This window comes from Lissotriton vulgaris, chromosome 10, assembly GCF_964263255.1.
Source record: "Lissotriton vulgaris chromosome 10, aLisVul1.2, whole genome shotgun sequence".
NCBI lineage: Eukaryota > Metazoa > Chordata > Amphibia > Caudata > Salamandridae > Lissotriton > Lissotriton vulgaris.
The window spans coordinates 891,744,391-891,769,089 of NC_141698.1; the positions used below are offsets into that span (position 1 = coordinate 891,744,391).

Consider the following 24,699-nt stretch of genomic DNA (forward strand, 5'->3'; position numbering starts at 1 on the left):
TTTGTTTTGTTAATTATACTCACCCTCAGTTGGAATGATTGAACTAAATGTTCAAATTGTTTTCACAATGTTTATGATCCGAGAATACTGTTTTGCAAACCAAAAATGACGAGAGAAGAAAAGCGTCTAGGCTAACTAACAAGGTTTTATTTCTTCATTAATGCTCTATTTAAGGTCTAAATCGTTTTAATCAACACATTATAGCGGAGTACAAGTAACAACAATAACACTCATATGGGAAGCACTGCATAATAGTTTCCATTTGAAACTCTTGACTGTTTTCCCACCAGCTAACGTAGCAGGCACTTGTGAGCCACTAGGAAGGAAAGCGAGAAAGACACAAACATTAGATGTTCACGCACTCTTTCAGTTAAGTCCTCCGGAGGAGGATTCTGGTCCACCCAATGATCGACCCCCCTTCCCTGTAGTTAAAGAAACACCCCAGATCAAACACCATTCCACCCAGTGGGAAGAGCATTCAACTGTGCATTAAAGTCCACAGCTGCCAGGCAGCCTTTCACTACTAGACCACTCTTTAAATCCAGGAGGCTTTCTTCCAGACCAGGAACTCAGGACTCCTTCCCGCACTCCCTTCCCAGGCTGAAAGAAATCTGACTTGTGCTTCTTCTATCATACAAGGAAGCTCTTCCGAACCTCCATCTAAAGGGTACAGGTGGGGATCAATATTGGTCCTCCGGTATCTCACTTCTCACCTGTGTGGCCTGCACACCATCACAAATCTATGGGTGAAAAATCTGGCATCCAGCTCTGGGAGGGAATCTGGAGCAAGTTGGGTCTATGTAGCCACAGACAGACTTGGTGGTAACAGGCCAGTGGATGACCACCCACAGCAACACATCTTCTCGCAGACAAAATCCTCCAATGGCTCCATTTCCCAGGCGTGATTGTGAAATCTGCTATGGGTCTATTTATGCTACAAAGCTACTGGGGATAAATCTACTCCACTTCATTGCTTCTGGCCCTCAAAAATATTCATTAACACCCCTCAGGCCACCTCCAGCTCCAAGTAGGGTTGAACTGCTAACACAGAGTATCACAGTATTCTATGAGCCGGACGTGCGCTGGGCAAAGAAGTGGTCCCCACAGCGTCTACCGCTGGGACAGACCTCAATTACGCCACCCCAATTCCCTTTTATTTTTTCTCTTAATTTTCTAAAAACGTTTAATATATTTACCATAGACGAATCCTGAAAAGTAGGACTAGCTGTTAACTACTGGTCTAAGTCTAGGGTTAATCCCGCAAGCAGTTTTTGCTGAACAAACATTTGAATAATAGTTTAATAATCTGTATACATTAATGTCTTGAACAATTTGCACCAGGTTTGGCAGGAACAATCACAGGTGGGTGCATACTTTATGTGGTAAAGTGTCACACAATTGTGATACACACACACAGGGTTGACGATGGCTGTAAACATTAATGTTACAAAAAGCATGGCAGTCTCATCATCACTTGCTTGTACATTTATGTTTTGCCAGTGGAGAATTTGTATTACAGGCAAGAAACACTGAATACACACGAGGTATATGTCATTACCAAATGTGGCCGAGTGGGTATAAGATCTTGCGCCAAGAATATTTACTGTGAGGAAACAAACCTAGCAGATGAATACACTAGGGAAGGACATTTTCCAACAACGCAAGCCATATTAGGGCAACCTAAACTATTAACTTCTAACCCATTGCCTTTCCCCTCCCCACATGTTATCTCGAAAGATTTAACTGTACGGTGACTAATGCTTTCAGTTACTCATGACGGTCTCGGTACACAGCCCGTAGCAGCTGGTCTGCAAATCATCAGCTGACATTCATAAACTAATCTGGCATGCTTTAACAGAGTTCAAGCTGCTGTTTTTATTATTTGTTGGTAGACCACCCCCCACACACACATTGTGCAGTGTATGTGTTTGAAAAGGAGGTTACCATAAGCGTCTGCATATTTTCCCGTACTCTGGTGCAGAATGTTACTGGCTTGAGCACAGGCAAGACCCAGCACAGCCAACAGGTCCCCAACTACTGATACTGTCTGATTCTCAGAGGATCAGCTAAAGTGGAGTGTGTGTAGCAGCCTTGGTGGAGGATTTGAGAGCACCTGAACATTGCAGCTAATGACTTGTACTGCTACTGAAAAGGTCTTGGTGTCCTCCACAGACTTAACCCCTGCCTTACTTGTGCATTTGCTTCTGGGCTCAGGGGACAGTGAGTTGCATTCTGCATATTACGCCTCCTGAACAATGGCAGGCTGCACAGGCCTGTAAAAAGGTTGAAGGGAGTAGTCGAACCAGGTATGAGATCACTGAAGACCATTCTGGCAATCACCCTGATATGCGAGTGGTTGTGTATGGCATGGGTACATGAGAGTTAGGTTAGATTTGAGAACTTCTGGTCATACAAAGTAATCCTCTTGCCCGCCAGGGTTATCCTTGGCATATGTTGGTGACTGATGTGATGGCCATCCAATGCTGCTGGTTGCCACCCCTGGCATGTGACAACCATGCCCAACATACGATTGGTACACTTCTCATTGGCTTAGGTTCTAGTTTAAACATTTGAAGCTGTTCCAGGCAATTGATGGTGGTACACAGTCATATGCAACTGTCCATGGAATTGTGAAGCCTTATATGTCCACGCATGACCTGAAGTAAACAAGAAATCTATGTCAGCGGTATGAAATTGTGACAAGGTGTGGAAAGATAGCCCACAAGATGTGATGGGGAGAGGCTCCGACTCCCCCCTCAACCCCCTGATAAAATCCTGCCCAATCCTGCCTCAAGCCCTATCAAAATAGCCTGCAACAATGTTATGGAACTATGCCGCCCTGCCTTATTTACAGTGACATCTGAGGCGGATCACACTTTTCTGGGAGCTCAGTTTGGGGGAGCAGGAATGGTCACTCCCCCCAGGGTGATAGTCTGAAGGAACGCAGAAGCTCTGGGAGACTGTGATGAAACAGAGTGTGCCCGTAGTGTGTTAAGCAAACTCAATGCCCCATGCTCCCCTAAATGGCATGGGGCTAGGCTGGAGTTCCACGTCCTGCCTGTGAGGAGGGTGGACCTTGGCTGCTGCATGCCACATCCAGGCTGTATAGTAAAAGAAGTGACTAATTCAGAACAATACATAAATATTTCCATGTAAACAGACTATACAAGGAAAGTGAAGTCTAAAAGAAAATCATACCTGGAAGTGAACCAATGCTACGAGCAACAAACCTCAAGTACATGTCGCTCTACCCAGCCCATCTTTGAGTTATAGCAACTTCTTTGACAAGCCACAGGATGTCTGAACCTGGCTTGAGACCTGGAACAGGTCTCCACCTAAATAACTGGCCCGGCCCCTCCACGCCATGGATAGAGCAGATCCTGGGGCTGGGCACAGGGCTGCTGGCAGAGAGACTGCAGGAAGGAAAACATCCTGAATACTGCTACAGGAGAATGGCAACATACAAGGCCAGAGATCAGTCTCTTTGAAGTTCTTTTGGACACCTTCTGGCTCACCTGAACGAGCACCCACACCCACTAAGTCAAAGACTATTTGGGGATGGTGACCGGCTGGATGTTTGCATGGTTATTAAAACAAAAGACCCGGAACAAATATACTAAGCTTGTGGAGCAGGAGGAGAGGCATCGTAGCCTGTGAGCAAATAAATGATAAATGCAGGCAGTTTTTTAACAGGGGCTATGCTCAACCTAATGATCTACCAAGAGTAGAGATCCAAGACTACTTAAGTCTGATGGAGTTCCCAAGGTTGATGGATGAACGGCTCATCAGCTTAGAGGCCCTCCTCTCTTTAGATAGGCTTAAGGATTTCCAAGATGGGATGCAGAAGCGCAATCACCTGGCAGGGGTGGTATAACCACTAACCTATACAAGAAAATACCTTCACTATTCCTATAGAGACTACTGGGAACTCTCTGCCAGAGAGAAGAGATGATGATTCTGGTTCTTAATAATGGAAAAGATCAAACTCCGATATCATCCTAGCAAACCTAATCAATCAATCAGGGGGTTTATATAGCGTACTATTCACCCGTGAGGGTCTCAATGCTGATCACAGATTTAAAGCTCCCTAGCAAAAAGACTCCTGCAGGTGAGAAGAGTTCTAATCCCTGAAGATCAAAAGAGATGTAGTCCTGGTGGGAGAATGTTGCGTAATATTAGGAGACTAACACCTTATGCTCTCGCTAGAGAAGATTATGCCCTGGGGACCCTAGAACTAGAGTGCTCCTTTGACATTGTGGGCTGGGACTACACCCAACTCGTTATGTGACAGGCTTTGGGCCCACTTTTATAGAGTAGGTCAGACTTTAGTCATGGACATTGGAGAGAGGAGCCTGTGAGGGCGGTCCATTATCTCCTATGCTGTTTGTGCTTACAGTAGAGCAGCTGGCCTGTAGGCTGACGGGTAATGGCACAATGAGGCATACAGACAGGGATCACACCACATATTGCGTCAATGTACATTGACATCAACTTGAACATCCAGCCCTAATTGTGCCCCTCCTACTCATGGAACTCAAGACGTTTGGAGAAATCTCTTGATTAAAAATCAACTGGAGCAATACAGACTTTCCTTTGGGCAGGATAGGAGGGTTCACAGGTAGCTCCCTCCTTAGTCTGGGGATAGAATGGAAATCTAAGAATTTTAAGTACTTAGTACACATGACTCCACTGCACAAGTTACCCTTGATATGGGGAGAATTCTTAAGGGTCTTGAGTATTCTGGGAAATTCTGAAGGATCCTTCCCCTATATCCATTACGGGTAGAATGCCTCGTGCTGCTGAATTCTATGTGCCCTATTTTACTTGGCTTGTTTTTTTAACTGGACAGTTTAATGTGTTCTTTGGGTTGGGAGGGCAAATGCAGCTGGGACAAATTAGCTACTCTGAAACTCCCATATTGGAGGGAGGACTGGGCCTTCCTGGCCTTGTAGTATATTATACAGCTACACAGCTACAACATGCTGTACACTAGTTTGATGTTGGAGAAAACTGGGAGAAGATCCTTCTAGCTGGTTCTCACATGCAATACACAATACCAGAAGCATTCACAACGATCCCTAACGATATCCCATATTTTATCTGGTAAGTTAGGAAGATCTGGGGAAGGAGGTACTCAAATGACCCCTATTTACATTAGACATTCAACTATAGTCCACAAAGGTTGTCAAAAATGTGGCTAACGACACAGTTTCTGTCATCTGAGCAGCCACAGGAGGTATATGGAATAAGTCTAGGGCAGGTCCTTCAGTACACTAAGCTGGCTCTAATCACCAGAAAAATCTAAAACACATTATCAGAAACACCCACAGAAACAAATGTTATGACACAAATATTAAACCTGGCTGGTAGGAAGTGATTATTAACACACCTCGATCCAGCCTTAGTGTAGGAGGAATGGGTAGAGCCAGAACAGGCCCATGGGAAATTGATGGACGACTGCCCAGAGACACTAACACATTTTGGAAGATAGTGAAAGCAGGTTTAACGAATTTCCATCAACGCATATTTTAAAAAACACAATTTAATTTGTTTCAGAAACACAACTTTACTTCCACAAAACTCACACTAATTTCCCCTGGCAGACCATCTGAATGGATTAAGTGCAGATTACAGGGCGCGGACTGCTTGCATGCGACATGGAGCTGTTGCTGGGTTCTGGGATGAAGCGGTGGAAAGCTTCTCTGCAGCAATGGGTACATTGCTCAAGAACTCCATAAAACAATGTTTATTAGGGATATTCCCTTATAGAGGAAACTGTCAAATGAAATTACATATGCTTTCCATGGGAACTGTTCTAGCAAAACGTTGTTTAACATTTCATTGGGTGAATCCTTGTGCCCCAAAGTACATCCATTGAAAAAAAAGTACGATTAAAGGAATAGGTTATAGCACAGGAACACCACATGAAGGTCATGAGAAAGGATAAAAAGCTGACAGAAGACCTAGCTCAATTGGAAGAGATGTTAGCAAAGTTGATTGGCCTCCCAAAATAATGCCACCTTGACAGAACTGTATGATTGATAGAATATAGCATACTAGGCTATTTTTTAGGTAAACCTTTTTTTTACGGCGTACAAGATAACATGGATGTAAGCCAAATACAAGGTGTCAGGATGATAAAAATGTTTTATAGCTCTGTTAACTGCACTGTCGAATATTATTGCTGAAAATGAACAGAAAGATTTAAAAAAACAAAGTAAAACAGTATGAAACCACTTTGTCTGAATTACACTACACATTCTCTGACTCAAATTGCGTGAATGAAAAAATGGGGTTAACCTTGAAAGTGAAAGGAGTGTGAATCAACCAACATCTGTTTTAATTGAATCACACCTCTTGTTAAAGCACAATCTGACAACTGGGCCCACTCGCCCCCAAATATTTGCCACTCGCAATTGTCCATGCCAACTACCCTTACCTTTTGGTTTTTAGCTCTCACTGACATCAACTAGTAAGTCTGTATAAACATCTCGTTCATTCAATTTAATTTTGTTTTAGAAGTCAGTGATTCATCTTAATTATATTTTCCACCTTTAGAGTCAGACAAATGACTTACTATTAAAAAAAAAAAAATTAGATGGTACTTTATTTACTAAATATGAAAAGCTGGTGTTTATGATCAAAATTAGTGTATTTTCAGAAAACAGCAGAATGAGTTTTCGATACAAAGGGATTGTTATCTAAAAATCTAAATTAAAAGGATATCTGCGGAGAAAATACTTCTTATCTTAAAGAAAATGACAAAGTTTCGTTTGGGTGAAAAATTATTTGATTACCTATAACTGAAATAGTTTCATTTACGAACACAACAAGTTAAAATAAAAAAGTGGAACGAAAACACTCAGGTTAATAGAATTTATCAGGAGTTCCGGGGAAACAGAGTAGAGGGCATGGGACATTTTAAAGAGGTCCCTACAAAAAATTGTTCACATACACAAAAGAGAAAAAAATGGACATAACATAGGATGAGAACCATTCCAAACCACTGTGAATATCCCTGGGCAGAATTTCCTACCACCCCATGAGGTGTAGTTTCAGTTTTTAAGCAAAGCAATCAAACAGTCGATCCCATGTTACTAGAGAAAAAATGTTAGCTAGAAATGCTTGGGCCAACGGATCAGACCAAATGGAATAACTGAAGCAGAATGTCATAACTTCCAGTGCAGTCCAAAGTAAATAGGACTCTCGATACTAGAGGCACCTGGCATTTCAGATTACTCAAGCATCTCCTTAGAGGAGTGTACAGTAAACAACTCCAAAAACAGAGAATATGTCTCAGGCGGATGGAAAAACAAAGATAACACGTCAATGACCAGATGCCAACTAAAAGAAATTACAGATAATCTTGGTAGACAAAACAACTGGTAGACGAAACAACATGCCCCTCTAATGCCAAAACATGTGTACCATTAATTTTGAGCAGAACAAAACCATGTTATTTATGGTGCCCCAGAACAGCAAAATCAGCTCCAGCCAATATTATATGAAAACACAATTTACATGTATAGTGATTATTACTTCTATAAATCTTATGAATATTAATATAAAAACACAAATCGCCTTAAGACATACCTGAGAAAATATATTAATATGTGTTCAACCATGAACGAGGGGGATATATATATTTTTTAAATGAAGAAAAAAAGTTTATGTAGAAAGGCAGTGTAAATAAATAAGAAAGAAAGCCTATTAAGAGGAAACAGAAAAACATGAACTTTGTAGCACAGCAATTGAAGGAAGATAATGTAAAGATGTAACAAGAACTAGACTAAGCATGCCCAGCTTGGAAGTAGATTTGATGTAATCAGGCTGAAGCTGATGGACATTTAAAAAAATATATATATGTTGGACATTTATCAGATAAATAGTTTCGTGCATGTACAAATTATATTTATTTCTTGAGAAGTACCTTCAAATAGGCATTTGCAGTGTGTCTGTGTGCTGCACACCTAATTACTGTAGGCTCATTACTGTTGTTTACAAGGGAAATAAAGGTGATATTGCAAGAAAGAAATAGCAAAGGGACTGGAAAATGAAATTAGTGGAAAAAGCAAGAACACAGCATAGATCTCTGAAAATTTCTTGTACCGCATTCTGGTGTGTGTAGTTGCTCTTGATAACATTGATCTCAGCCCTCAGTTGCTCAATTTGTTCCTGATTATACTCCTGGGAATCTTCTTGTGAAGAGGTTATAAAAACTGGAGGCTGTGTAGATATTAAATCCCTTAGAATAAGGCCCGAAAAATCATGTGTTATGGAATTTGGTCCAGAAAAGCACTGGGAGTTCTGTAAGACAGACGAAACAACAGACAATAATGGATTAGTCAAATGAACATTTCTGGTGAACATGCACATCTGATGACATTTTCAGAGTGAACGGTATTTTGGCGATGACAAGATGTGAGCCTTATGAATAGAAAAATAGATCTAAGAGGTATTCTTGCCTTAGGTTCGTGCAACACACAATGTAGATTTGTGTCACCTTTTAAAGGATCTACTACTCTTCCAGAATCGGTTTACCCAAAATGTACTGAACTCTACCAACAAGTTAGCAGTGGGATTTGAGATCCAGTGACTGCTATTTGCAGATGAGTTGGGCGCTACAACGTATACTAAAGTATCATTGTGCTTTTACGTCTCCTTGAAATTAGATAACTGAACATTTACACAGTACTACCTGGTAGTAACTGTAAACAGTTTTACCTGTAAGATCTTGTTAGTGCGGGGATAAATATTAACATGTTCATAGAAAACTTGCCTTTAAGGTTTTAAAAGGAAATTACTTCCTGCATCTAAGCAAAGTAAGGATGAACAGTTATATCGATTTACAAACTGCCTGGTGTCTGTTATTCCGTTATTCCACAACCCAGTCCCACAAAGGAGAAGTCTCAAAATGAATGGAAGGTGGTACAATGACATGTATTAACATTTGAACTATGTTTTCTCAGTGCACCTTACCTGGGTTCCTAATCACAGCCAGTGGATCAAATAGACTCCCTTAATGAGAGTTCAAGTTCAGAAATGGGATGGTGGGGTTAGGAATTGGCCCACACATCCCCATTTAATAATCAGAACATTCAAATTCTTCAGAAACATTAGGCAGATGTTCAGGAAAAGGAGCAGGAATTCCAGGAAACAAAATTGGTGAGACTAAAATGGGGGGGATTCATGTTATCAGTATTACTCTGGAGTTGAAGGATATCTTTAATGCCAAAAGATGTCTATGAATCTTCCAATACATGAGACAAACTGACACCCAAGTGTTTTGCTTTCCAATACGAAAGATCTATTTGGAGTGCCCTCAGTTTTTAAGAAAACCTATTTTTAGCACTTTGGATCTTATTTTCAACTCACACAGAGCATGGAGGTTGGTTTGAAGATCAGCCTCTATGTCACTTTTCTGCAATATCCTCTACGAGCGACATAACCAGAAAAATGATAGATCCAGTTCCAAAGCCCAAGTGAAGAGACTTAAACCATGTCCCTTCAGGTTTGCTCAAAAAACCAAAGAGCTGTTTTGACCATAAGTACTTAAACTACTTTCCCTTGGCAGAAAGGAAGGAAGTATCTAAACATTAGGGAAATAGTCTTTAGCACCAGGTGACTGAAGTAAATATTTCCGTCCGGTTGTGCCCACACCCTACATATTTGAAGCTTTTCGCAACGCACAATTAGAGCGTAGGAGCTCTTTTAAAAGGCTTAGTTCCAGTTTTTACCAATAAAGAGACCAACACATGGCTGGGAGTTGCAATTTGTTAGACAGGTTCCAGAGGCTGTCCCTAATTTGAAGCCAGATGACATAGCAGAATCCTCATTTGCAACTGTGCCAAGAGCGCAGCATACATGTGAGATCATCAATCAAGGGAATCTCTGGCGTCACCATACTGAGGTTGGAAGGCATCAGAAGATGAAAAAGCCTGGTCAACCAATGAATTTGCTACTGCTCCAATAAATCATAGTCACTGGAATAGAATCAGATAAGCTTTAGAGATGATGCAAAATCCTAGATCATATAGTGTACTGGAAACTAGGCTACAGTTCCGATGACATCTTGCTGGTTGAGAGGGAGTAACACGTATTCTTCAAAAATAACAAATGTGGGATTTCAGAGACCACTTATGAAAGGTGAGTGAGTCACGAAGTAGAAACCCCACATCTTGACCCTTTTATATACTCTGTGGTGCATCATTTGGTCGAGTCATCCAGAACACTCTTACAAGCATGTCACAAACATTTCACTATTAACCATCAACTGTTTCAGACCCAGCATATGATTATACGAGGAGAGATCTCCTCAACAAAATCACAGGTATGTAGCAAAAGTATTTTGCAATTAAGCAAACTAATAAGGAAAATATTTATTAAAATTCATCAGTGGCAACTACATTTCCAGAGCTCTTAAGCCTAGAACTGACAAACAAATCAAAGTCTTTGTACACAGCATGTCCCAAAACAGTGCAGTGACCCATTTCTAAGATGTTAAGCTGATACGGTACCAGGGATAAAAATGATCAGCAGAAGACCCATGCACCCTAAGAGATAAAATTGTACCTCACATTAGTTTCCTAATGCGACATAAGATCTAAGACCACATCAACAGACTCATAAATTGCATCTCATACCAATTCCATACCCCAGCTTGGGAACTACAAACCTCACCAACAGTGAGAAACACTGCCCACAACTGTCACTCACTCACTCACCCACGTTTAAAGGTAGCGAGCCAATCAGACCTCTTTGCCTCCAACACAATGAAGCAGCATGGCCTTCAAAATAAACCTTATTGATACCAGAAAGGTTATAGTATAGCATCACAATAACCAAGCAATCCCAGTAATCATTCAGAAGCAAGGAAGCTTACCACATTGCAGGGATCAACAGCATTAAGTCAGAACAAAAAATGAGTACCATTTGTATACAGTGACACCAATGATTTAGCATTAAGACCAATTTCTGAAGATTGTCAAATAATTTCCTTAGTCTTATAAAACCAATCTCAAAGTTGCACTTATCAAGGATCACATACCTAATGTCTAGGACTGTTAGGCGTTTCTAGAACTCGTCCTACTCTTTACAGCCCTTTCTAATACAAGTATGTATGTATGTATTTGTGTTCTTATATAGCGCTCGACTTACCCTAGAGCATCTTGGCGCTTGCCTTGGGAACCCGTCCTGGCTTTTCCCTGTGAGATAACCCGTATTGGGCATCCCCAAGGTGAAAGCCAGGCATCCCGCCGCAAGTGTAGTATATTCCTGATTCTAGACCTCAACCTACTCTCTTCTTGTAGTAAGGTGGATCAGCTCATATCGGAACCTCATGAAAAAATTCAGATGATAATTTTGACAAACAGATTATCAATGTATTTGTTTGCATAACATATTCAGTGGTACCACCTACCACCAAAGCAGCCTTGTTTACTTTGGCAATAGACAGAAATACATACAACCTGGATACTTCTGAACATTCAGCGAGATTTAAGTTGGCTCTAGACAATCTTTGTTTAACTTGGGAAGGTTACTTTACCCTGACTCATATGTTCCAGAAGAATAAGAATATTTTGGGGCATTGTAGTTCCGCAAATGTGAATGCATTTTCTTCTGCTGCAAAAAGATCTACATTACTTGTTCCCCTAATCCGTTGCCCATAGCGATTTGATGAATCCGTTACCGTACAAATCAAAGCTTTCTGCCAAGGGTGTGTGCTCAGTTGCTTACCGAATGATTGAGGCGCACTCTTTGGCAGCTCTGAGAAGGTAGGTTGTTGTGCTTCTGTAAAGAGCATGCACTATGTTTCAACTACTTAGTTTATTTAGTACATTGGGATAATGGTATTTTTATGGATTCATAATCTTTTTTTTTCTAATATCCCACGGGGTAGTCTAACTGTTATGAAATACTCCTATGGAGACCAAAGGACCAAAAGCCTAAGGACCTTATGAACTGCTTCACTAATAGAAAACCATTTCAAAAGATTTTTCCTATACATTTCCCAGAATATAGAAGCACCACAGAGACACTGTGACTGATCCAGCTAGTTCCCTATAGTAAACATGACAATAGCTAAGGTCTTCCATAAGAGGCAGTCTATAGATGCATGAACCCGGTACCTGACAATGCTCACTGACATAATGACAAAGCAGAATATTTCAATAAGTCTCCTCATAAATTGAACTTTCTTCTAATTGATCAATGCCAAGACATGATACTTGAAAGTAATGGTGGAGCAAGGGTGCCATAGCCCCTAATACAAGCAATAAAAAAGAGAAGTCCTACTGCTAGTTTGGGTAGGCATAAGAAAGCCATAGCTATTGTGCCACTAGTGACCCCAGTCCCACTGTCCAGCTGCACTGTTGATACCTACCCTCAGCTCAGGAGTCAACTTTCTGAACAGAGATAACTATGGATTTGTCCTCGGTGAAGCAGGATTTTTCATAAACAGGTGGCAGCACAGTTGGAGTTTTGCACTCCCAATTGACAGCTTGTAGTTCCTGTTAGACAATTACCCATGTGGGGTTGACAGAAATCCGTTTAACTGTAAAGCCGCGTCTCAACTATGAGGAGAGGGAGCAGGCGTAGAGGCAAAGGAAAGACACATAAATAGGCAGTGTTGGGCATCCAACATGAATCCAAGAACTGGTCTGTGCTAGGGCAACGGGAAAGAGAGTACCCTGAAGTTCTTGCAAGTAGGGAAAACATCTGGAGCGACAGCACCCTCTTTATCATCATCTAAGGATAATGTTACTTAGCAAGTAAGCATCTGGTCTTGGCATGTAGAGTTGTACATGCTTTGCATACTCTTGCCATCTAGTGTTGGGTCCGGATGTTTGCAAGTTGTTTTTCTTCGAAGAAGTCTTTCCAGACACGAGGTAGGTGGGGCATCGACTCTATTGTAAGATTGTTTTCACAAGGAGGATGAGAAAAGGAGTTAGAAAGTGTAGAATAGAGATGTCAATACGTATGTATGTAAAGTAGGAAACTGCAACAGGTATAGCCACCCCAGTGCATAGACTATACAGCAGGATACTCCCAAAACGGTGGCTAAACATTAGGAGTTGCAGTTGTTTGAAAAAGTATTTTAAGTACTGCCTGGTCTACATTAGCTTGTTGCCTAGCTAACACATCTACACAATAGTGCTTGGTGAATGTGTGCGTTGTAGATCATGTTGCTGCCTTACAGATGTCAGCTAGGGGAATATTCCCTAAGAAGGTCATAGTAGCTCCTATTTTACGGGTGGAATGCGCTCCAGGGAATATTGTCAAGGTACTTTTTGCTTTCGCATAACATGTTTGGATACATTTCACAATCCATCTTGCAATGCCTCATTTAGATATGGGATTGCCTTTGTGTGGTGGCGAAAAAGCAACAAAAAGCTGTTTTGTCTTGCAAAATTATTTTGTTCTTTCCAAATAATATAGTGGAACTCTTCTAACATCTAATGTGTGTAGAGCTCGTTCTGCTATAGAATCAGGTTGAGGAAAGAACACAGGTAACTCAACTGATCGATTGGTATGAAAAGTAGAAACTATTTTAGGAAGAAATTTGGGATTGGTTCAAAGAACCACTTTGTCTTTGTGAAGCTGAAAGAAAGACTCTTGTATAGTTAGTGCCTGCTGTTCACCAACTCTCCTTAGGGAAGTGACTGAAATGAGAAAAGCAACCTTCCATGAGAGGAATTGTAATCGACACCTGTGCATAGGTTTAAATGGTGGACCCATTAGCCTTGTAAGGACTATGTTTAAGTTCCATACTGGTACAGGTGGGACTCTCGGTGGGATCACTCTCTCTAATCCTTCCATAAAGGCCTTAATCACTGGTACTTTGAATAGAGATGTGTTGTCTGTTTTGTAAGTATGCAGCTACTGCAGCTAGATGCATGCGAATGGATGTGTAGGCTAGTCCAGATTGCTGTAAGTGTAAGAGATAACGGATGATGTTTTGCACCGAAGCATCAAGTGGATGGATATTGTTATTGTAACAAAAGATAAACTGTTTCCATTTTGCTGCATAACATGCCCTAGTAGTAGGCTTTCTAGCCTCTTTTAGGATATTCATACAGTCTCGTGGTAATTGTAAATAACCAAACTCTATGACTTTAAGAGCCAAATAGCTAGGTTGAGTTCTTTGGGATCTGAATGCTTGATTTCTCCATGGCTCTGAGTGAGGAGACTGGAGTTGAGATGCAGCTTTTGGTGTGGAACTACTGAGAGCTCCAGCAGGGTGGTGAACCAAGGTTGACATGCCCATGTGGGAGCTTTGAGAATTAGTTTGAGGAATGTTTGTCTACCAACGGAATGAGTGGGATAGGCGGAAAAGCGTAGGCAAACATCCCAGATGAGTTCATCCAAAGGGCATTGCCTTTGCAGAGCGGGTGTGGGAACCTGGAGGTGAGGCTTGGGCATTTTGCGTTTTGAGCTGTGGCAAACAGGTCTATGTGAGGAAATCCCCATTCCTGAAAGTAGGGGAGGAGAATCTGGGGATGAAGTTTCCACTTGTTGACTTGCTGTCTCTGTCTGCTGAGAAGATAGCACGGTCTGTGGCACAGGGTCGAGAAATGACCGCCCTTTGGATACATTTTGTGGGTTTCACCACAGCAGAGAGCGATGGGTGCGGTCATCTACCAACACTCGATCGGTCAATTGACCCTGCGACTGGTTCCACTGATTTCCTAAGCATTCTTGAAGGGGAAGCATATGAAGTCTTGCGCGGGGAACAGTTATGCTGCAAGACGCCATCATCCCTAGCAGTTGCATGAATACTCTTGCTGGTAAAGATTGGTTGGGCTGAAACTGAGTGAGAAGGAACTGAATACTGAGAATTCTGGCTGTAGTGGAAGAGGCTAGAGCTTTTTGAGCATCTATTAGGCTCCCAGATAGGTTTGTGTGTTGGAAGGCTGTAGATGAGACTTCAACGCATTCACAGTAAACCCTAGTTTGTGTAGTAAGTGAGTAGTGGCGTTAGTGTGTTGGTTACAAAAGGGGATGATGGAAGGAGTGTTTGAGCAAATCAAACACTCACCCCTAGTCAACTGATCTGGGTTTAATCCATCACCATTCTTTAGCTCACTCTGCGGCCCCAGTTCAGAAATGGCCATATGCAAATCAGTCTGACCCTGTGCCTCATGGGAACAGTCCAGCCCGAACTGCCAAGCCAATCCTTCCCTGGACAGGAAACAACCATCCTGGGACCGGTTTCGGATTCATAATCCTCATCAGCCAGGCTATCTTGAATCCAGTGGCAAAGTGAGCAAGGGACTCAAGCCGGAGCATACCCTGCCAACTTAAGGCAAACAAAGTGATACAAAAGGCAGTTCGGGCTGGACTGTTCCCATGGGGCACAGGGTCAAGACTGATTTGCATATGGCTGGGTTCAAACTGGAATAGCATGGTGAGCAAAAAAACGATGGATTTAGGCCCAGATCTCTGTACTGGGGTGAATGTATGACATTGTTCTGCATTCTGTCCATCAACTGTTGTTTTTGCATTAGTGGGTTGGAGACACATTTGGTTAAGTGCTGGCTTTGATGAGCTAGTTGTCTACGTATGGGAAAACATGGTTGTAATGTCTTCTCAAATGGGCATCGACTACTGCCAGGCATTTGGTAAACACCCTGGGAGCAGTGGTGATTCCAAACGGTAGTACATTGAATTGGTAAGGATCACTATCATGAATCGGAGGTATTTGCGATGAGCGGGATGAATATGAATGTGGAAATATGCGTCCTTTAAGTTTAGAGTAGACATAAAGTTGCCCTGCTGTAGGAGTGGGGGCACTCGTTGGAATGTGGAAATACTCTGACAGTATGTAGTGGTTTAGTTCTCTGAGGTCTAGAATAGGTCTGACCCTTGATATTGTAACGGTACAGGTCCTATGGCGCCTTTTAACAAGTGAGACTGAACTTCATGTTTGAGTAGGTGTAAATGTTCTGGTGACATTTTATGAGAACGTGGTGGAATGTTTTGGAGGGTTGTTGGTAAGCTCATGGCAATAACCATGATGGATAATTCCTACACCCATTTGTTTGTGGTGATAGATTGCCAAATGGAAAGGAATTGTAGAACATGTCCCCCGACAGGTGTTAAATGATCGAGGGGAAGTTCAGGCAAGTCACTGCTTGTTAGGGGAGGGAGAATTACGTGGTGTGGAACCTTTACCCCTACACTTTTGCCGTTGTTACATCTAAAGGGACCTCTTGTAGAGGAAGATTGAGTGTTGTCTTTGTACGAGGCGGCTGTATTATCTGAGGACATGGTTTTCGCCCCACCACAATAGAAGGAGTGACGAAAGGAGCCACGATTAGAAGGAGACTGCAGAGCTCCCATAGACCTGGCCACTTCGGTATCTTTTTTCATTTTTCCAATGACTTAGACCCGAAGAGATGCCCCTTGTCAAATGGAGTATTTAAAATAGACTGCCTCCTTAATAACACACTAGTGTTGATCTCTCTAGCTGCGGTGTCAGCAGCATCTCAGACACATCTAATTGATGAATTGGAGATGAGCTTCCCTTGTTATGTTATGTTATGTTATACCCTCTTGTATAGCGTAATGACTCACCATGAGGCATCTAGGCGCTTACTCAGAGCACAACCCAAGGAAAAAGAGCAGAGAGGAGGGAGCCTTAGTACCAGAAGGCTTTTAGGTGTTTCCTAAAAATTTGATGGGATGAAATTTCTCGCAAGGACATAGGTAGGCAGTACCAATATTTAGGAGCCAGGTAGGAGAAAGCCATACCTCCTGATCTGTAGCGTCTGATTCGGGGTACATGTAGTAGTAATTGCGAGCTAGATCTGAGTGTTCGGCTCGGGATATGTTTTACCAGCTTATTGTGCAAGTATTTAGGGCCTTGACCCTGTAGGGCATTAAATGTCAGACAGCAGACATTAAAGATGGATCTTTGCTTTACAGGCAGCCAGTGCAGCTTTCTCAGTAGTGGCAGCGCAGAGGATCTGGCAGGCATATTCAAAACCAGCCTGGCCGCTGTATTTTGGATCAGCTGTAATTTTTTAAGGGATGTTAGCCGTAATCCAAACGGCTGATAACCATGGCTTGAGTCAAGGATCTGCGATGCTCTAATGGGATAAAAGGGAAGATCTTCCTCAGCAGTCTTAACCTGAAGTAACAAGACCCAGCAACAGCCGCTACATGGTCCTGCATTGAAAGAGAATGGTTGATCTTAATACCTAGATTGTTAACACACTCTTTAGGTGCGGGAGGGCCACCAATCCTTGGACCAGATAGTCGCCGCCTTACCCAGCAGCATGACTTCCGTCTTCCCAGGATTCAACTGGAGAGAGTTGTTAGTTATCTAGTTAGAGATTTCCAGGATACCTGTGGAGAAACGTAGTCTATCCGCCTCCTGGTTAGGGCCGATGTTAAACAACAGTTGGGTGTCGTCGGCATACGAAACAGTTTCGAACCCCAGGGCTTCCACTACCTTAGCCAGCGGTGCCATATAGATGTTAGAGAGGGTGGGGCTAAGGCAGGAGTCCTGGGGAACGCCCTTATCCAATAACGTTTTCTCTGCCTGATAGGGACCCATGATGACCGTTTGGGATCTATCTGTCAGGAAATTTTGTAGCCATTTGAGGGCTAGCCCCTGGATGCCAATAGCTCTTAACCTCTCCACCAGCCTAGCATGCGAGATGGTATCAAAGGCCGCGGAGTGGTAAAAAAGAATCAAGATTGCCGATCTTCCAGCATCCACCGTCATCCGCAGGGAGTCAGTTACCGCTAAAAGTGCTGTTTCCGTACTGAAACCCCTCCGGTAGCCGGACTGCGAGGCATTTAAAATGCAATTTGATTCAAGACAGATGTTCAGTTGCTGATTAATCATACTCTCAAGTGTTTTGCCCAGAAGAGGGAGCAGCGAGATCGGCCGGTAGTTACCCTTCCTGCACTAAATCTTGAGCTTTTGCTTTGTGCTCATCTGGAAGATATTGGAGCAATAGCTCCATTCCGTCCCAGTGTACTGTATCAAACCTGGCTAGTAGGGACCGGGTGCTGGCAATGTGCCGGAGATTTGCTGCTTGGGCAGCTACACTTTTACCAGAGGCGTCTAACAGTTTTGACTCTATCTGGAGGGGGAGCATCCCCTGTAGTTTGTGAATTGGCCCATTTACAGGCATTAGAGACAACCAAAGAGTCTAGTGGTAACTGCCCTTTAATAAAAGCTGGCTCAGAGGGAGCAGGCTTATATTTTTTGTCTATTCTGGGGGTGAGAATGTGAGCGCACACAGGGTCTTTAAAAATATAACTGGCATGGCTCTTCATAACATAGAGATTCCTTGTGTAACTGTACTCCATGATATTCTGCAGCTCTCGCAAGTAATTCTAAATATCACACATTATCCTCAGGAGGGGAAGGCTTTGTAGGGTAAAGATCTAGGTCGCTATCAGTAGGTAAATCAGTGTTGTAATCCCTCCAGTGATCTATTGGTAAAATATTGTCCCCCCTATCTCCCTCATCATCATCATGATCAGGTGGTGATGGTGGTGAGTTAGTTGGTGTAATGAGTAAATGCTCTAGAAGGGGCGTGGCTTGGACGCCGATCGGGATGGCGGCGTGAGCTCGCAGCTCCGCGCGGAATCCCGCTAATTCTCCTGTTTTCGGAACCCTAAGCGACCCGAAGACGATGCTCCTGCCCTCTGAAGTGTAAGGGGACAGCTGGGCACAATCGGAGAGTCGCTGGGGGACTGCTGGCCCCGAGACGACCGAGTTGAAGAGGCGGCCGAGGTGTTGCCGAGGGCGCGAAGAAAATGGCGGCGAGGAGGTCGGACGGCTCCGAACTTCAGCACTGAGCCAAGTTGTCGCCGATTGGCAAGAGATCCTGCAATCGGCTGATCGGGGCACTAGGATGGGCGGTGCTGTGTCCTGAGACCAGGGGACGCTGACCGGATTCACCCGGGAGCTTGGGGACCTTCGTTGGCCACCGCCATAAAACTCATCCTTCCCCCCTCAGGCTTCCGAGGGGGGCGACGGAACGGAGCTAGTCTAACTGGTCATTGCTCCTGAGAGCGTCGGTGGGGACATTGCACTGCCCGGTGCCCGGAGACTGGCACGGAACTACGGGCGCCAACGCAAAACGGGCTCCTGGACCTGTGACGCAGCACCCTGTAATGGCGGCGATCGGAGGGCCGATGGCCGAGGGACGCGCTGAGGGGGACTCGGCGACATCAACTCGGCTGAGCGAGAGTCCTTCCCCGGAGCTTGATCAAGAACAGCGGCTGAACCGGCGTCTGGATGCCATACTTGATGCGATTACCTCAACTAAGGAAGCATTGCACCAAGACATTGCCCAAGTGGCCACGGGCCTGGGGCTGCTGCGCGCGGATTACGCGAAGCTGGCGGACAGGGTCAAGGACCATGACCAACTGTTGCTGGACCTGAAGCCATCGGTGGTGACCGCGGAGCACAGGATCACGGACATATTGGCCCGACTGGACTCGCTGGAGCGGAGGGCGGAGGATGCCGAAGGCCGCAATAGACGGAACAACGTGCGGGTCGTAGGCCTGCCGGAACGGATTGAGGGGGAGGATGTGGTGGCCTATATGGAGAACTGGTTCCGCACTGTGGTAGCGCCGGAGGGGCTTACTCCTTTTTTCACTCTGGAGCGAGCTCACCGGGTACCTGCACGCCCGCCGGGGCTTGGCCGCCCCCCCCCGACCGATGGTGGTGCGGCTCCTCCACTACAAGGACCGGGATCTCCTCATCCAGCGGGCCAGGATGTCGGGCCCGTATGAGGTGGAGAACAGTAAGGTTACGATCTTCCCGGACTACACTCAAGCGGTCCAGAAGAACAGGGCATCGTTCCTCGCGGTGAAGAAGGAGCTCAGGGAGGAAGGCATCCAGTACTCCTTGCTCTACCCGGCTAAGCTGCGGATCATTATGGATGGCTCCACGCACTTTTTTCAGACTCCGGATGAAGTTTGGCAATGGCTGGAGTCGTATAGAGCGGGGACGGACAGATCGCATAAAAGTAGGCGAGACCAACCCAAGCAGCCCCGGGTGAGGCAATCACAACGCATCAGATCCCGCAACAGGCGCCAGCGGGAGAAACGGGAGGCTCAAATGGCGGCGGAGAAGAGGGATGCGCTCGCAGCGACGGCAGCCATTACAGGGTCGCAACAGAACAGTGAACGGGCAAAGACGGACTCGGGAGGGGAAGGCAGCAGGACGGGAGAGGAACTCTCAGAGGCGGAAAGCTCGAAGGGACCGATAGTGACCCCACAGACATCGGATGGTATCTTCTGCGGCTGAGATTGAATTGGGACTAGATCTAGACTTCATGGTAGGGTGGTATCCTGTTGATGGAGGACGGGATGCCGGGAGGGGGAGCTGTGTGCTTCGGAGGGGATGAAGGTGCGGGGCGCGGGCTCCGCTTGCTGGGGTCGGCGGTGACTCACCCCCCTTGGGCCCTTAAGGCCGACTGTGGTGGAGACCACAGGGTAAGAGTGCGAGAAGTTGGTTCAAGGTTTGGATGGGGGCGGCCATTGGGTTCGTGTGCTCTGTCCTGGGGAGTGGGGTTTGGGAAGTTTTTCTGTTTTGGGTATGTTCGGGGGGGGCAACTGCATTGGGGGGGGCTATGATCCTTCGTTATTTGAATCGGACTGTACGAAGTTGGAATGGGGACATTACCTAATTTGAAATGCCTGACGTGGAATGTCCGGGGGCTACGAACTATGGTGAAACGTCACAAAGTCCATGCATATCTAGTACGCAGGGGGGTTCAGATTGCTATGCTCCAGGAGACTCATCTCACCAAAAAAGAGTGCGCTGCCTTGCAGAAAAGATGCGGGGCCAGGTGTTTGGCACCACTTATTCAGCGTATGCCAGGGGGGTGCTGATCTGGGTGAGGGCGGGGATACCCTTTCAAGTACTGAATCAAGTAGTGGATCCGGATGGCCGGTTTGTGGCGGTGGAGGGGAGGTTATATGGAAGGGATGTGGTTTTCTGCTGTGTATATGCACCGAACACAGAACAAGCTCGATACTTTGATAGCCTATCGGGGTCCTTGGCCTCTTTCCTGGCGGGCCCGATAGTGTTAGGGGGGGACTTCAATTCGATCACGGATGTGGCTCTGGATAGGTCCCATCCCCCCCTGGTGGACTCCCCGGTGCGCAGGCTGGCCGCGCACAGGAAGGATTGGCAGGATAGATGGGGGTTGCTGGATGTCTGGAGGGAGCGGCACAGGGGAGCCAGGGATTATTCCTTTTACTCTGCTCTCCATGATCTGCATGTCAGGATTGATTCGGTGCTCTGCGGTGGATCCCTAGCCCCATTGATTTCCCATACGGAGTACCTGGCTAGGACTATCTCCGATCATAACCCCCTATTGGTACACATTCAGTGGCAGAGAGAGCGCTCAGTGATACCAACATGGCGGCTTCGGCCGGAGACGCTTGAGGATTCTGTGTTCAGCGACGCGGTTCGGCAAGGCATTGATAGCTATTTCGGAGTGAATGAGGGCACGGCCACGAGCAGGTCCACTGAATGGGATGCAATGAAAGTGGTGGTGAGAGGGGTGTGTTTGGGTAGGTTCTCGAATGCTCGCACGACTGTGTTGAACGACCTCATGAAAGCGGAAGAAACTTTGAGGGACTTGGAGCGCCGCAGGCCGGCTAGGCCAGATTTACAGGCCCAGTTATTGGAAGCGAAGGAAGTGGTTGCCACCGAGGCAGAACGTTTAAGGTGTTATGACTACAGGCAGTATATCATCAGGGCACATGCAGAAAGGGACAAGGTGGGTACCCTCTTGGCCAGACTTGCTAACCCGGAACTTAGGGGCTGCCCGATCCTCAGCATTAATAATGCGCAGGGAGAAATGGTGTACTCCCAGGCAGCGGTATTAGGGGGTATTATGAGGAATTGTACCAGAGTCAGCTGGGAGTGGGGGTTCAGGACATTGCGGAATACCTGGGGGAGAGGCAGCTTCCGGTCCTGGACGAGGAGGACGCGAAGGAGCTGGGTAGCCCGATCACGCTCACAGAAATACGAGTGGCCATCAAACATATGGCCCGCAACAAGACGCCCGGGGTGGACGGACTGCCGATTGAATTTTATCAACAGTATGTGGACAGCTTGGCTCCCAGGCTGCTGGTAGTGTATACGGAAGCCTTCGAGGCTGGGGCGTTGCCTGGGTCCATGCGGGAGGCCTTGATTGTACCGCTCCTAAAGCCTGGCCGGGAGGCCACGGATGTGAGGTCTTATCGCCCGCTATCCATGCTGACGGTAGATTATAAGATTCTGAGCCGAATCCTAGCCACCAGGTTGGCCCCACATATGACGGGCCTGGTACACAGGGACCAGGCCGGGTTTATACCCACAAGGAGCACAGCGCTGAATATCCGCCGCCTGGTGGGAATAATGGACGCCATCTTGGACGGGGAGGGAGCTCCGGCGGTCCTGTCCGTGGACATCGAGAAGGCCTTTGATAGTTTGGAATGGTCTTTCCTGGATGGAGTATTAGAGAGGTTTGGCATGGGTGAAGGGTTCCGCAGGTGGACGAGGGTCTTATATACCTCGGCAACGGCGAGAGTGCGTTTGGGCGGACTGGTGTCTGCGGTGTACCCGGTGGGCAGGGGCACACGACAGGGATGTTCTCTCTCCCCCCTATTGTTTGCTCTGGCGATGGAACCCTTGGCGGTCCATGCGAGGTCAGGTGACAGGTATGTGGGGGTAGCCAGCGGCGGGCATTGGCATTATATATCGCTATATGCGGATGACTTGCTCCTGTACCTAGCTGACACCTCGGGGGCATTGGTCGGAGCGATGGATCTGTTGTCTGAGTTCGGCCGGCTGTCGGGCCTTAAGGTCAATTGGGCGAAGACCTGTGTGTTCCCGCTGCGAGCGGGATCACCAGTCCCTGGCAGCGATTTGGGCGTGGTATGGGAGCCCTCTTGCTTCACCTATCTGGGTGTTCGCATCTACCACGCGACAGCGGACTTATTGGAGGGCAACATTGGTCGCTGTGTCCGGGCACTGAGGGGCAGCTTGTCTTTCTGGTCGACCCTCCCGCTGACGGTTCTGGGTAGGATTGCACTTTTGAAAATGGTGGCGCTCCCCCGCTTCCTCTATTATTTCCGAACGCTGCCTGTTTGGATTCCCCAAGGGGTCTTTAGAGACCTGCGGTCAATGATCATTGGCTTCCTATGGGGGCATGGCCGCCGTAGAGTGGCCCTGAGCACGCTACTTCGCCCCAAGCCAGAAGGGGGCATGGCTGTGCCCGACTTCGAGCTGTATTATCTTGCGGCGCAGTTGCAGGTCCTTACTCAGAACGTAGCTAGGGTGTTTCGGGGTCCAGAGGAGGACCGAGATCGGGGGATACAACGCCACGTGCTGTCCTACATCATCATGCAACAGAGGCTCGAGTTGCGGGCCCTCACCATGGAGGAGCGGACGCTCCGGCTGTGCTGGCAGAGGAGCCTTCGGAGAGCGAAGGCATCGCAGCCTTATGCACCGGAGATCCCGATCGGAATGCTGACGGCTTTGCCGCACGGGGGAGATTGGTCCCCGTTGTTGGATTGGGAAGAGGCGGGACTGCAGGTGGTAGGCGACTTATACATAGACGGGGCTTTGGCGCCGTTCGAAGCGCTCCGGGACCAGTTTGGGCTGCCAGATGGGGGGTTCCTCCTACACGCGGCGGTGGTGGCTGCCATACAGAAGCACTGGAAAGGGGGGCTCATGGAACCAACAACGACTATGGCGTGCCAATATGTGGTGATGGCGGCAGGTACGTTCAAAGCTGTGACGTGCCTCCATAATAGGATGCTGAATGAGGGACTGGAACCACTCCAAGGGCTCAAGGCTAAATGGGAGGAGAGCGTGGGCCGGCCCATACCGGATACGGCATGGGGCCATATCCTGCGGCGCACGTGGAAGGGCACGAGAAATGCGCGCTTTCAGCAAGTGCATTTCTATGTGCTTCATAGGGCTTATTTAACTCCTGAGAAATTACAGCGGTACTTTCAGGTGCCGGATGCCCGATGCCCACGGTGTTCGTCTCTGGGCGCGGACATGGACCATTTGTTTTGGGGGTGCTCACACCTGGGGACCTATTGGGCGGAGGTAGGGGGACGAAGTAACTGACAGGGAGGTGGAATTTGATATGGCGGCGTGCCTGCTGCTCTGGTTCCCGCATACTAAACACACCAAGGTGACAAGCAAATTCATTGACCTGGGTCTGATATTGGCGCAAAGGGAAATATCGTGGCATTGGAAGTCCAGGGGGGGACCCTCACTGCGTAGATGGAAGAATGAACTGCTGCGGTGGTCTGACTGCGAGAGTGTGCTCCGGATGAAGCAGGCTGTCAAGATGGGGAATGAGAAGGCATTGGATGCGGCGCGTGCATGGGAGTTAGTGGTACAGGCGTTGCGTGATTCTTTGGTAGAGGATGAGGATGGTGAAAACTAGGCCGGTGGACACCGCGGGGCGAACACAAAAGTATTGTACCACGCACTGTAGTGGATTCATCCAATTCGACAGGACGAGGCATACACCTTAGCAGTTGCCAGGGGAGGGGGGCTTTGGGGGGGTTGGTTAATGGGAGTTTGGGGTGGGCCGGAAGCCGTTAGATGGTGCCCATTAGGGCACCTTGGACCTACTAGGATGGTGGGTACTGTGTGGAGCGTGGAATGGCTGGGGAGAGCGGCCAGGTGTGACAACTCATAGCGCCTAGGGC

The 24,699-nt window shown here is 46.4% G+C and overlaps 1 protein-coding gene across 3 annotated transcripts in view; it reads right to left on the reverse strand.

Moving 5' to 3' along the window:
• Positions 1-24,699, reverse strand: part of PEX1 (peroxisomal biogenesis factor 1) — a 793,672-nt gene that overhangs the window by 80,123 nt on the left and 688,850 nt on the right. For 2 of the 3 annotated variants that reach the window (XM_086941864.1, XM_086941863.1), the window contains exon 22: positions 8,110-8,307. The exons of the other annotated variant lie outside the window; for it this stretch is intronic. In XM_086941864.1, coding sequence (XP_086797990.1) covers positions 8,110-8,307 — 198 coding nt within the window. The remainder of the gene's footprint in view (positions 1-8,109; positions 8,308-24,699) is intronic. 3 annotated transcript variants of the gene reach the window in all.